Source organism: Candoia aspera, chromosome 3, assembly GCF_035149785.1.
Source record: "Candoia aspera isolate rCanAsp1 chromosome 3, rCanAsp1.hap2, whole genome shotgun sequence".
Lineage (NCBI taxonomy): Eukaryota > Metazoa > Chordata > Lepidosauria > Squamata > Boidae > Candoia > Candoia aspera.
The window spans coordinates 64,055,122-64,069,416 of NC_086155.1; the positions used below are offsets into that span (position 1 = coordinate 64,055,122).

Here is a 14,295-nt window from a genome sequence, read left to right on the forward strand (position 1 = left end):
GACCACAGGGCTAACTGAAGAGAAATTCAATATTCAATAGTTCAGGGCCCCTAATGACTTGAATATTTACACAAGAGGACTTTCAATTTTGGCACAGAAAGCTACTCAAGCTGCAGGTACAAACATTTTTCCTTACAATTTAAAATGATGCACAGACAGGAATACAAACTAGACATACTTTTTTTAAATAGAAAACATGAATTAGAATCAACTAGCAAGTCAAATGAACCTGTTATTAATTACTCAGTTCTAGATACAACATAGAATCAATATACAATATTAGTCACTAGCACATGCTTAATTTAAACAAAAAAGATTAGATATCATTGTTCTACTTAGGATTAATTTTGTTTTTAAAGAACAATCTTGATTGTCAGGCACTTCAAGTACATAACCTTGCTGATAATATGGAGCGACTTACAGACCATGATGCAACTAAGACCTAACCTACCAGATCTACATCTCAGAGGTTGAGTCATGACTGCGCCCAAGATAAAAGATATATGCATGATCTACAGCTTTGGGAACAACCCCATCAAAGGCCTCCTTCTTCTGAATAACCCCACACAGAACTGGAATATAAAGGATCAAATGCAATGCATAGGCCCCCTCCCCATATGATGTTCAAAATTTTGGACACTTACAACAATCTTGTTCATCTGACTTGTCTTTGCAGTCCTCATCTCCATCGCATTTCCAATTCAAATGGATGCATTCTCCATTGCCACACTGGAACTCATGTGCTGCACAGGTGCTCACAACTGGTGGTTTGAGTTTGTATCCACACTTCTCCATCGACTCATCTGAGAGGTCCTCACAATCAGGCTGACTGTCACAGACCCAAATCTGTGGGATGCACAGGCTGTTGTTGCACTGGAACTCATTGGGGTTGCAAGTGAAGGGAGGGCACCTCCTCTCATCACTCCCATCACCACAGTCATCATCACCATCACAGACAAAGATGGTGGCTATGCAGGTTTTGTTGCTGCACTGGAATTCATTTGAAGAACAGACTTCGGAATAAAAGCAAAACAGACGAGGGTTAGCTCAAGCTTACCTAACCAACTTTTTTATTTCATATTTTAAAAAGATATTTTTATTTTTATTTCATATTTCAAAAAATCATCCTGCTCTTACATATCTTTTCCCTACAACCCTGAAAAAACATGTGCAATCTTTGCACATGAGTATACTCTTTATTACTGCACAGTCAAATTATAGATGGTTGTTACTAAATATGGCTATTTAATGCAATGTCAGAGACTGTATGCCAAGAATGCCAAGAATTCAAAGGAAGGTTCCACAGGGTCAAGCTACTGATTCCTTTTCTCTGCTCCCCATTGTTAACCTATCCCAAACAATTACTTCTTTGTTCTCCTAACCTGAAGGGTGTAACCAGGCCTGCAACTAGGGTCTCTGTCACCTGGGGCAAACATGGATTCTGCACCCATTTTGGCACACACACCCCCAGCGCTCATTTTGGCACCTCCCCAGCACAGCGCCCAGGGCACATGCCCCGCTTCCCCCCGCCCAGTTGCGGCCCTGGGTGTAACTGTCTCTGAATTCCATCATTCAGCATATTGTCCTGAGGATTACACCACAATAATTTTCTATTTCAACAGCAAATTTTATCTCATTAAATGGAATAAGAACTGATTACAAAATAGAAATGTAGAAATGTTTTGCTTGGCATTTATATTTGCAGGTTTAATGCCAGTTCTCATAGCTTGAGTGAGAGGCCCTTTGGAATTCTTCACTGTCACTTTTTGTTTTAACCATACTAAATAACATTTCATCAGCAAAAGTTGACCATTCCTAGTTGTGAGCTGCAGGACTCAATAAAAGCTAAAACTATGCGGAGCATTCAATGGGATTTCAACAAATGGATAGAGGATTTCACATGCTCAAGATGAACTGAAGTAATGCTCCACTAAGGAAAATCTTTTGATGGTTTTGATTCTTGCAATGTATACTGTATAGCCTACAGCTGTGTCTGTAAATCAATAGGAAGCTCTTAAGGACCATTTTGATCCATCTATCCTGTGTAGTGGTCACAGTGATGTCTTGGGAGACATAGCTTGTTCAATGGGAAGTTCAAGAAGTAGGCACTCTCTCCTTGCACTTTGGGGGGAAGGGGGAGGAATAATCTTGCTCATTCATTCATGCTAATTCATTGAAACACATATAAATTTAATACTGTACTGGCAATTGTCCATTATTAATTATTAAAACTGAACTAAAAAAGATGGCCAGATGGTCTAAAAGTTCTTCCAAACACGAAAGAAGCCAAGTGGCTAATGAAACTGGGGGAGTATGAGAATTACAGTGTGCAAACCAGTCAAGGAGTACAAATCTGGAGGACAAGATTGTTGCATATAATGTCTGATGAGCAATGACATGGCCAGATGGCAGAGGGCTACAAAAAAGGTTGTTGCAGTTAGAGGTCTGGCAGTGAATGGGTCAAGATCTGGAAGGTGTAACACTATTTTGCAGACAACTTCTCTGCTCTCACTTTGGCTTTTTGTAAGTGGCAATTTCACTCTCCTCCAAATGTAAGTAGGTTGCAGAATTTCAGAGCATGTTTTGAACTTCTTAAGAAGGTTGCACAGGGCAAATAGTCAGTGAGGTATGCAGGGATTTGCCTTCTGAGTTGCATCGATAAGCCCCTATGCAATACACTAAAAATTCCTCTGGAAGTCACTATGTAGCATTTACATACTAATGAGACCTTTCTGAGCTATAGAGCTGGATTTCACCCTTTCTGCCATGTCTGCTTGCCAGATTTAGAGTTACACTAGTCTGTAGCAATTCAAATGAAAACTTCCAGGAAATCTATCCCCCCACTAAAGAGTTCCCACAAAATAAGCTTAATTATATGCAATTTCTTTTTTTATTAAGGGGAAAAGTAAACCAGGAGACTGTGAGTTCTAGTCCCGCCTTAGGCAAGACTTAGACATCTCAGCCCAACTTACCTCACAGGGTTGTTGTGGGGAAAATAGGAGGAGGGAGTACTAGGTATGCTTGCCTTGAGTTTTTAATAAAAATAATAAAGGTGGGATAGTAAATAAATAAAATAAATAATGAATTAAATAAAACCTACATCCTGAAGCCCTCAAGCTGCAGTCTGTAAAAATCTTAATCTGGTACCCAGAGATCTCCAAAATGTATTCCCAAATTGTAATTTGGAATGTGACAGAAATGGAAAAGTATTAAATACATGATCCAGGAGTAACTGTGTCAATAACACTTTTTTTTAATGTTGTGGTTATCTAACTTGATGCAACCTATCTTTGACAGCATTCTTTCTGTCTTATAGCTAAGTGTGTGCAGACTCTCCTAAAGTACCATTCCTAGTCTGACCATATATGAAATTGAAGATTAAAATCAGAGTAAGCCAGTATGTCTTTATTTAATTAGGCAAAAGAAATGGTGACAATGCTTAACCTTTTATACTAAAAGGAGCATCAGGCTCGAACAAGTACAATCCATACCATTTCCATTTTATGTTGCCACATTCAGTTGCCTTGTTCTCTCCAATACTGATAAGTCAGCAGGAAGTGACTAAAGCAAAGGAGTATTTATTTATCTATTACATTTATTATGGCTGCCCACTCCAAAAACTAAGGCGGTGGGAGTTCCCTAGCCTGTTCCCTATATTAATTTTGATATAAATAATTCTCCCTGTCCCACAGGCTCCACTTTACAGCCAAATAAAGAGTGCATCAAACTATATGCTTTTGAAAACAGCCTAGAATTTTATTTTCCCTGGCTGCTTCAAAGAATTTTACTTGCAGGTATATTTGGCATTTTATTTAACCAAAATCTTACAAAGCATTAATTCTGAATGATTTTTAATTCTGAATGGATTTGTATCAGACTTTTCCTGACCTGGTGCCTTCCAGTTGTGTTGGATTACAATCTCCATCATCCAAAACCAAACATGGTACTTGGGGATTATTGGGTTGTAGTCCAACACATCTGGAGAATAACAGATTGAAAAAGTCTGGGTTGTACAGTCAAGAGATAAAGTTCATTTTCAAGACAGATCATGTACCTTTCTCTTAATTCTTATTCCCCTTGTAGACTAAATGGTTGAGGTGGTACAGTTCATCTATGATAGGTTTCCTATGCTTTTAAAGGGGAAATCTGAAATTTCTTGGAATCTTCTTATGTACTCAAAGATTTAAAACGAATTTGGAAATTAAAAACTTGAGTTAAGAAGCTTCTGTGAAGGTACTTCAACTTCTCAGGTCCATAAAAAACCTCCAGTAGAAGATGTAGCCTGGAACTCCCAAACCTATATGAATTACTTCCACAGTATAATGTAAGAAACTTAAGACACAATTACTATATTTCTCTGCTGGTATTTTGGCACCAATTCCAAACCGCCAGTATTCTTAAGATTTCAGAACTTCTTATCGGCAAGTTTATAAGTGCCCCATCATTACTGATCCAGGCAAAAATGGGTATGATCAAAAACAAAGATGGCAAGGACCTAACAGAAGAAGAAGAGATCAAGAAAAGGTGGCAAGAATATACAGAAGACCTGTATAGGAAGGATAACAATATCGGGGATAGCTTTGACGGTGTGGTCAGTGAGCTAGAGCCAGACATCGTGAAGAGTGAGGTTGAGTGGGCCTTAAGAAACATTGCTAATAACAAGGCAACAGGAGATGACGGCATCCCAGCTGAACTGTTCAAAATCTTGCAAGATGATGCTGTCAAGGTAATGCATGCTATATGCCAGCAAATTTGGAAAACACAAGAATGGCCATCAGACTGGAAAAAATCAACTTATATCCCCATACCAAAAAAGGGAAACACTAAAGAATGTTCAAACTATCGAACAGTGGCACTCATTTCACATGCCAGTAAGGTAATGCTCAAGATCCTGCAAGGTAGACTTCAGCAGTTCATGGAGCGAGAATTGCCAGATGTACAAGCTGGGTTTAGAAAAGGCAGAGGAACTAGAGACCAAATTGCCAATATCCGCTGGATAATGGAAAAAGCCAGGGAGTTTCAGAAAAACATCTATTTCTGTTTTATTGACTATTCTAAAGCCTTTGACTGTGTGGACCATAACAAATTGTGGCAAGTTCTTAGTGGTATGGGGATACCAAGTCATCTTGTCTGCCTCCTGAAGAATCTGTATAACGACCAAGTAGCAACAGTAAGGACAGACCACGGAACAACGGACTGGTTTAAGATTGGGAAAGGAGTACGGCAGGGCTGTATACTCTCACCCTACCTATTCAACTTGTATGCAGAACACATCATGTGACAAGCTGGGCTTGAGGAATCCAAGCCTGGAGTTAAAATCGCTGGAAGAAACATTAACAATCTCAGATATGCAGATGATACCACTTTGATGGCTGAAAGTGAAGAGGAACTGAGGAGCCTTATGATGAAGGTGAAAGAAGAAAGTGCAAAAGCTGGTTTGCAGCTAAACCTCAAAAAAACCAAGATTATGGCAACCAGCTTGATTGATAACTGGCAAATAGAGGGAGAAAATGTAGAAGCAGTCCTAAGTGCAAAGATTACTGCAGATGCTGACTGCAGTCAGGAAATCAGAAGATGCTTAATCCTTGGGATAAGAGCAATGACAAATCTCGATAAAATAGTTAAGAGCAGAGACATCACACTGACAACAAAGGCCCGCATAGTTAAAGCAATGGTGTTCCCTGTAGTAACATATGGCTGCGAGAGCTGGACCATAAGGAAGGCTGAGCGAAGGAAGATCGATGCTTTTGAACTGTGGTGTTGGAGGAAAATTCTGAGGGTGCCTTGGACTGCAAGAAGATCCAACCAGTCCATCCTCCAGGAAATAAAGCCAGACTGCTCACTTGAGGGAATGATATTAAAGGCAAAACTGAAATACTTTGGCCACATAATGAGAAGACAGGACACCCTGGAGAAGATGCTGATGCTAGGGAGAGTGGAAGGCAAAAGGAAGAGGGGCCGACCAAGGGCAAGATGGATGGATGATATTCTAGAGGTGACGGCCTCATCCCTGGGGGAGCTGGGGGTGTTGATGACCGACAGGAAGCTCTGGCGTGGGCTGGTCCATGAAGTCACGAAGAGTCGGAAGCGACTAAACGAATAAACAACAATCATTACTGAACCTAAATTTTCTGGCAGTCAGACAAATGTCCTATTTTTAATTGTCTCTTGGTAAAATACTGCTGACAAATTCATCTTGCTTAATGGCTCTGCAAAAAACATCTTGGTTCCTCATTCCCTTATTAGCTAATAATTTACAGTGGCATGGATCTAAACTTTCCTGAAAAGTTCAAAGCATTTTGATAAACATGAAAGATGCAGTGATTGTAACACCAATAATGGAGCACTCCAAGTTGCACAGAGGAAATTGGTTTTACTACAACTGTTTGAATGGATTACTAATCAATTGGTGAACTTCACATAAATTGCACTTTCTTCAACAGAACGAATGCAATTTATATATATATATATATATATATATATATATATATATATATATATACATACATACATACATACATACATACATACATACATACATACTGTGAATTTATATCCTTTTATCTGGGCACTTGGTGAGCATTTTTTTAGCCCATCCCTGCCCTTCTATCTGCTTGTATACCTTTTATTTCTCTTTAGAGATTTGCCAGATCTGCATATCAGAGAATTGCACATGTATGTATGAAAACGAACCTTCAGCAGCAGATGATACAAACTAAAATCACAGTTTTTCTTCACGTCCTCTTTGGCTATACACATGCACATCAAAGGCCATCTCAAATGATGAATAAATGTAACATTAAATGGTCATAATCAAGACATGCTGGCTTTGGCATACACTATCTCCTTGTATTTTTGTAAGTATTTTGTAAACAAGTGAAAAGATGTTGATTTTAGGTGTTTATATCAACTTCCTAGATCCAGGAAATAATAATTATTATATTGCAAATGCAGAAACTGTATTAAAATGTACCAACTTCTCAAAAGAAATTAGGATAATTCTGGATAGAATTCTGGATATATTGATTATAGACCGGAAAAAAATTAATTTAGCCTTAAAAGCAATTTTCAGCATTACATCCTTATATGCACCATAGTCCTAATAGGGCCCTCTCCAAGAAAGCAAATAAAGCAAACAAAACAAGTTTGCTTTACAAACTGACAGCTCTTTCAAGCACTGACCCCATCCCTACAGCTATCATTGGAGGTGGGAATGGCTAAGAACTCATCTATAGTAGTTTGTCTGCTTTTGGTTTCTCGGATTGTGTGAATCCATAACTTGTGATTTCTAAGCTATGGTTTATGGCTTAGCAGGCTGTGTAAACACAGATAATTGAGATCTATTCAGTAACTCAGGCTTGGCAAACTGTGGCTTAGCATGATGAATGAGCTAAACTATACTTCTATTTAGGTCTAGAAATTTGGTGTTTTCAGAGTGACAAAGTTTTGACAGTTGAGTATTATAAGATCCCATAAACCACTTACATTTGTCGTTCATTTTCTTAAGTACAATCCATTGAACCAGTGAATAAATCAAGCACCTAACCCTTTCATATATAAGTCATGATAATTTTAGGAGAGTTAATAAAGTTAACATTCTTTTCATGGAAAAGAAAACAAAAATATGATTATACTGTACATGATTACATGGAAGTACATTCAGAACTTGCAAAATCCTAGGTCTTCCACAGAGGACAAATCTAGTTCAAATAAACTTTCCAATTTGCTACTCACAAGCTGATTTATTAGGACATTTAAACTTTTCTGCCCTCAGTCTAGGACATTCAGTATCGTGATCAATTAGCGTTTTGAGTGTTATTTTCCATTTGTACAGTAATTGTTCTGAAAATGGAGGAATTTGTTTCCAGTTATTCTCCAGCTCAGAGGAGACCTGTCAGCTATATTGGTAATTTTACAAGTCCAATTAGCTTGGTAGCTTCCCCAGAAACAAATGAGGTTGTGATAGTCTATTAGCTCACATATTTGCATAAAAGTAGGTTGTGTTGGAGTTGCTAACCATTTCACATAATGAGAACATGCCTTAGAAATATGCATTGCAGCAGGAAATCTTATTCCTAAAATGGTTAGTGTGACATCTAAGAATAGTTTCCTTGGAACCATTTTGAATCCCAAAGAATTTCTGATATACTCTTTTGAAAATGACTAGGCAAAAGTCATGGCTGACAAATATAAATGTGGGACCTGAGTACTGCCTGGTGAAGTGTCACTAAGGAATTTCTCTTCCACAGCTTTTCTGGAAGGGATTTTGATACACGAAGAAATGGGGATGGCAAGTGTATTATAGACCAAAGAAGAATCACATAAATGGAGCCATCAGGCCTCCAAAAATCTTTCATGCAATTCCCAGAGACTTTAAAACAATGTTTCCAAACTCTAATTTCTAATGAGACAGAAGAGAAAGATAATAAAATACGTAATTGGGGAAGTAGTCATATCACCAGATTTCATTTTAATTAAATGTACATATAAATGAAATGAAATCTGATTTAGTTTTTGTTTTGGCTCCATCTCCTAGTTTTAGAGAGCCATCTCTATTCAAAATCCCTGGCACCTCAGGAAAAGTTAGGCACCCTTGGCCCAGGAAATTTGCTTTGGTGGCAGACCCACTTGAAGATGAGTAACTATTAATTCCTAGGTTGTACTTCTCTTCTCAGCATTTTCAAATAAAGGAATTTTGTGAGCACATAAATATATTGATAGTATTATTCTACAACTGCCTTCCACATAAGCACAAATAGAATTGCAATGCAAAGAATGACTTTTTTGGGGGGGGGGGTACCTTCAAGTCGGTGTTGACTCCTGGCAACTGCCTGGATCAGTCCCTGCAATTTTCTTTGCAACGTTGGAAGTGGCTTGCCATTGCCTCCTTCCTAGGGCTGAGAGAGAGGGACTGGCCCAAGGTAACCCAGCTAGCTTTGCATCTAAGGTGGGACTAGAACTCACAGTCCCCCAGTTTCTAGCCTGATGCCTTAACCACTACACCAAGCTGGCTCTCCTAAAGAATGACTAACTTTCATAAACCCAATAATTCCTCCCTTTAATACAGTTTGAAGTACGTGTGGCCAAAATGTTATCTGTTTGCATGAGACAGCCTGATGATACTCAGCAACAGATGAAATTCCGGAAATTCTGTGCTAAATACGTCTTTTTTTTTGTTCCAGTTTGTTTTAAAGTGACCACTTACAGTTATTTCATTTGACGCAGTTGAAAAGAATAGATGTGATAGCTAAGTACTGGTATTTGGAAATAAGGGAATTTGTTCCATTATTTTGAAATGAATAAAATTCAACTACATCAGAATATAATTTCTGTAAAGTCAATGGAATGTTAGGCATATTTACTACATACATAATATATCTTTTATGTATTAAATATGAATGGATTTTCATCTTTTTCCTGAATATTCTAGTGATAGCTAGATCAGTTTTTGCTAGGCACTGGAAAATATACAGAAAACAATCTAAAAGACAAAGAAAGTTGAGTGTTAATGAAAATACCATTCTTAAAATCTCCCTTTCATTTGAATAAAATCAATGAAATACAGATACCAGTACTGCATGATATTAAAAGAGAATATTGGACTCTTACGTTCTTAAAATGGATACAGGTATATAATCACTTAAGAAAAAAAAACTGCTAGCTGTTTCACATCCAGTCTATAGAAATATGTATACAAAATTACATATGCCAATATTTAAGTCTCACTTTAAAAAAAGAAACAGAACATGTTCAATTTCAAATTCTGAAGCAAATAAATGGCCAGGGGATGAGCATGTCCTGGCAATACATATCAGAAACAGCAGAAGCTCCTTCTAACTGTCTATTCTTACAGTCCGTTTGTGAATCAATGGACAGAATAAGAATAACATAGGCTGAGCCAAAGGAATTTTAAAAAAATCAGTGTGACAGAAAAACCTTGCAGCTATGACAATTTAGGCTCCCAGTGGTACAACTATGCTGAATAATGATATACCATGCAATGTTCCCAGAATATGTAAATGAGGTCATTACACCATAAAATCTCTATTTCCATTAATTTAATTCTCTCTATGGAAATACTCTAGTGGGGCAGACACACATACACCCACCCACCCACACACACACACATTCCCTGCATTTAATGTATTTTGACATTAACTCTACTGAATCAAAAAAGGCAAATTGAGTTGGAGTGTGAGAAATCGCTTTTGGTAAGTGTCAGAGTTAGAATGGTAAAGAGTAAACATTAGCAAATATTTAAAAATAATAATAATAAACAGGCTTGCAGGAAGGGGCAGATTAGGGTTACCATACCTGAACTTCAGAGCTCCAGATGACCAGTAGATAGCAGGCAAGTCTTTGCTGACATCTAGTGATCCTCCAGATTTTTTTTTTCCTACCCAGATATGATAGCTTTAGCAGAGAGGGAAATGAGGAGATACAATAAACCTAGCTCAAAACCCAATTTCATCTAGATTTTACTTTGGAACAGAATCTATTGCTATAGTAGTCCTGCTGACTGAATTGTGCAATTATGTTTGCTTTCACATAGCCTCCAAAAGTGGAACTGCTGAGAAATCAATGCAAAAGAATTGCCTTCCACACTTATAAACCCCACGAGCATAGCAACTTAATCTGATTTTTGCTTAACAGGGACAGTCTAAACTAGAATTTTACCATGCTCCTATACTGCTTTTTATACAAATGTACTGTATCTTGAAATGGTTTGCTATAAAATAGAATCAAATCAATTAAAAAAAAATCATTAAAAGGATGAGATGAAAGGAAAACACGAACAGGGCTATTTATGCAAGGCCTTGGAAAAGTGTTAGGTCTTTGGTTAAGTGATAAGCTACCCAGCCAGCTTTTGTGTTCTCCTGGTGTGTAGTCTAGCACCTTAGTCACTATACCATCCTGGCTTTCCATGAGTGGAGAAGTGCATAAGTGGAAGAAACGTATCTTCAAAGCACTAATCAACATAGTTCCTTCCTATAACAAGGTATACGTACTATATATGACAACTGATCTGTAAAATGGAAATTTATTCTAAATATTAAGTTCTGCATTTGGATAAGAAAAACATATGGCACAAGTATAAGATGGTGGGACACCCAGGTATATTTGGAAGAGATCTAGGTGCACTTGTTGACCACAAATTAAACATGAACCAGCAGTGCGATACAGCTACTAAAATGGCAAATACTATTTTGGGGTGCATTAACAGGAGGACAGCATTCAGATCATGGGAAGTAATTGTTTCTCTCTTCTTTGCCTTTGTTAGACCCCATTATTTATTTATTTATTTATTTGTGGTGTCATAGAAATAAACCTATTTCTATGACACCACAATCAAAACAGACTCTCAGTAGCATACACAGAACAGATATAGATTGTCATGCGTAAGAATGGCGAGCAGGGGGCGCCCATCCAGACTGTTAAGCGCATGCGTAGCACTGAGGAATTGGGCAGCCATTCAAAGAGACACAGATCGGGACCGCCTTAACCTTTGGGGTTTATATGTCTGGGTTTTTTCCCACGCTTCTTCAGTTTGTTAGGATTCCTGTTATGTACTAGTAATAAAACATTAGAGACCAGTTCCTTGTCTCAGCGTGGTTCCTGGCAGTTAGGACATCGATACAGATTAAAACATCTGCAGGTAATCCTGGGGTTACAGACGCTCGTTCAGCAACCAAAGTTATGACAGCACTGAATAAATAGTAGTTGCAACCAGTCCTCAAAGTTCCGGCTGTTGCAGCACCCCTGCTGTCACATGATCAAAACTGGGGCACTTGGCAACTGGTCCACGTTTACGGTCATGTTCTCCTGCCCTGAGCGAACTGCCTCTGCTTCAACTAGCCCCACCCGTCTATCTCCCTTCCATCTCTGCCCTTTTGGACACCCTGCACTCTGCTGCCTACCCCTACCAACCCCAGCTGACCTTCGCCGTCTTCTTCCTCCCACTGCTGGTCCAGGATCCAGGCCCTGTGCTGGGGTGCAGCTCCAGGACATGCATGGTAAGCACAGCAGAGCTTCGTCTGCTGAAGAGAGCTTGCCAGACCCAGCCAGGGAGGAGGCAGTGGGACAGACCGGCAGAGGAGGCAGGGCAGCAGTATCGGCAGAGGATCCCTGTCTTCCACCACTGGTGTGAGGAGCAATAACCTGCAGACAGTGAAGAGTGCAGTGGGATGCAATGGAGAAGTGGCGGCAGCTCCCTGGGTGAAGGTGGCGGCTGTGTGGGAGGGCACTGTTCAGAGCAGTGGCAGATGGACAAGGGCTTCTTGGAGGCACAGCACATGCTCTGCAGCTCGCATTGGAAGCTGCTGGCCTTTTGCAAGGCCTTGCAGGAGGGAGGCTGAGATGAACAAGCAGAGGGCCCGTGGGTAGGCTCTGTCGACACTGGGCTCACCTCCACCCCTCGCTGAAGCTCACAAGCCAGTTCTCCAGGAGCGCTTCCAACGTGAGCTGCAGAGGACATGCTGAGCCTCCAGGAAGCTCTCGTCCTCAAGAACCAGCCTTCATTGGAAGTGCTCCTGGAGAACCACCCTGTGTGGCGTCGGGGAGGCCACACGCGGCATTGTGAAGGGCCAGCAGCTGCCTTGGCCGGGCACACCTTGTTCGTAGGACAGTGTCCAATTGGAGAAGATTCAGAGGAATCCTACAAGATGTAAGGATCTCGGAACAAAGCTCTGTTGAGGAAGGATTAAAGGACCAGGATATTTTAGATTACAGATAAGGCAACTGAGGTGAGATAGCAGTTATCAAACATCTGAAAGTTTGTTGCACAGAAGTGGACTTTTCTCCATTGCCCCAGAGGGCAGGACCAGAACCAATTGGTTAAAATTATATGGAAGGATGTTCAGATTAGACTCAGGAGAAACTTCCTGATGGAATGAGCAGTCGGCCAGTGGAACAGGCTGCTATGTGAAAAAATTAATTCTTTGCATGAGGTCTTCAAAAGAGGCTAGAGATGCTCTAGCAGATCCTTTATTGAAAAGGGGATTTAATTAAATGACCTCTAAGATTCCTTCCAACTCTATGAATCTTTATATTGTGTCTTGGATTTCTTTTTGCTACTGCAGCTTTACTGAATAGAGTTACTGCTTCAGTGTGGAATCCAGCTAAATCTTTCAGGAACGGTGAGAACAAGAAACCTAGATCCATGAGTAATGTCCACATGGATGAGTATAGGTCAATATTTTTTCTTCAGTTCTGATCAGTACAGCCCCAAAATCTACTTCTGTCAGGGAGGAAAACGAACAGAACAGGATATTTAGAATTGTAATTAAAACTGAAGCCAGATGCCATCATTTATGCATATTTGAACTTATGCCCTATGGAGTCAGGGAAGAGATCCTTGGCCCTCCTCCAAGCCATTAAAGTAAAAGGCTCCCTCCAAATATATGGTCATTTTTTTTATAAGCAAAGTGCATGGGGCAATGAGATGAAAAAATAGACTGCAGTTTTATCAAGTGAAAGTCTTGGATAAATAAGACAGAAAAGAATATTACAACCTTGATTTTATGTGCTGCTTACAACCAGACAGCTGGAAAGATTAACGTTGGTGTGCTGTGCCCTGGCTATTCAAAAATTAAGCAAAGTATACAGTTTCTGTTTTATCACTACTTAAAATATTAGATTCCCTAGAAAGCAGGAGAAATTGCAGAGAAATCCTTGTTGGGGTTTTTGGAGAAAATATCACACCCACATGCATAGCAAAGAAGCAAAAAATAAAATTGTCTCTCTGGTTGACTACTTCACACCCTCGCACTGAAAAAGGGGTGGCTTTGGCACGAATACATAATTTGTTTGCCATAATTAAATGCTTTTTCCACAAGTAGGAAAAAAAAGCCTACCCATTATTAAAGCTCCTTCACTTGCCAGTGTGTTCTCAGTGCAGTACAAGGAAGGTGAGAGATACAAGAGGACATCGTGGCAGGAAACGTATGAAAAAAGATGGATTATAAGGTCACAGTGTGAGGTAGAAGTAGAAGTAGTCCTGGTTTCACTTAGCCACTGCTTCGCTTAACAACCAAGTTGCCAGTCCCAATTGGGTCGCTAAACCTGTACACACCTTACAAACCTTATAGGAAGCAATGGGTTTAATATGAATTTAAAACTGATAAACTTTATTTACCCAAAAGAAGCTGACCCTTAATTTAAGATGACTCTCTCCAAGGACTATTAGACAGCTCCCACAAAACTGGTTCTGCATACTTTTTTTCCTATTAACAACTGTGTATATGTGACACACTGGTATATGTGTGTGTATATATGCCTATATGTGTACATCTATCT

General features: G+C 39.4%; 1 protein-coding gene across 1 annotated transcript in view; it reads right to left on the bottom strand.

Annotated features, from left to right (window-relative positions):
* Positions 1–14,295, bottom strand: part of LRP8 (LDL receptor related protein 8) — a 207,985-nt gene that overhangs the window by 32,024 nt on the left and 161,666 nt on the right. The window contains exon 5 of the mRNA XM_063297973.1: positions 645–1,013. Coding sequence (XP_063154043.1) covers positions 645–1,013 — 369 coding nt within the window. The remainder of the gene's footprint in view (positions 1–644; positions 1,014–14,295) is intronic.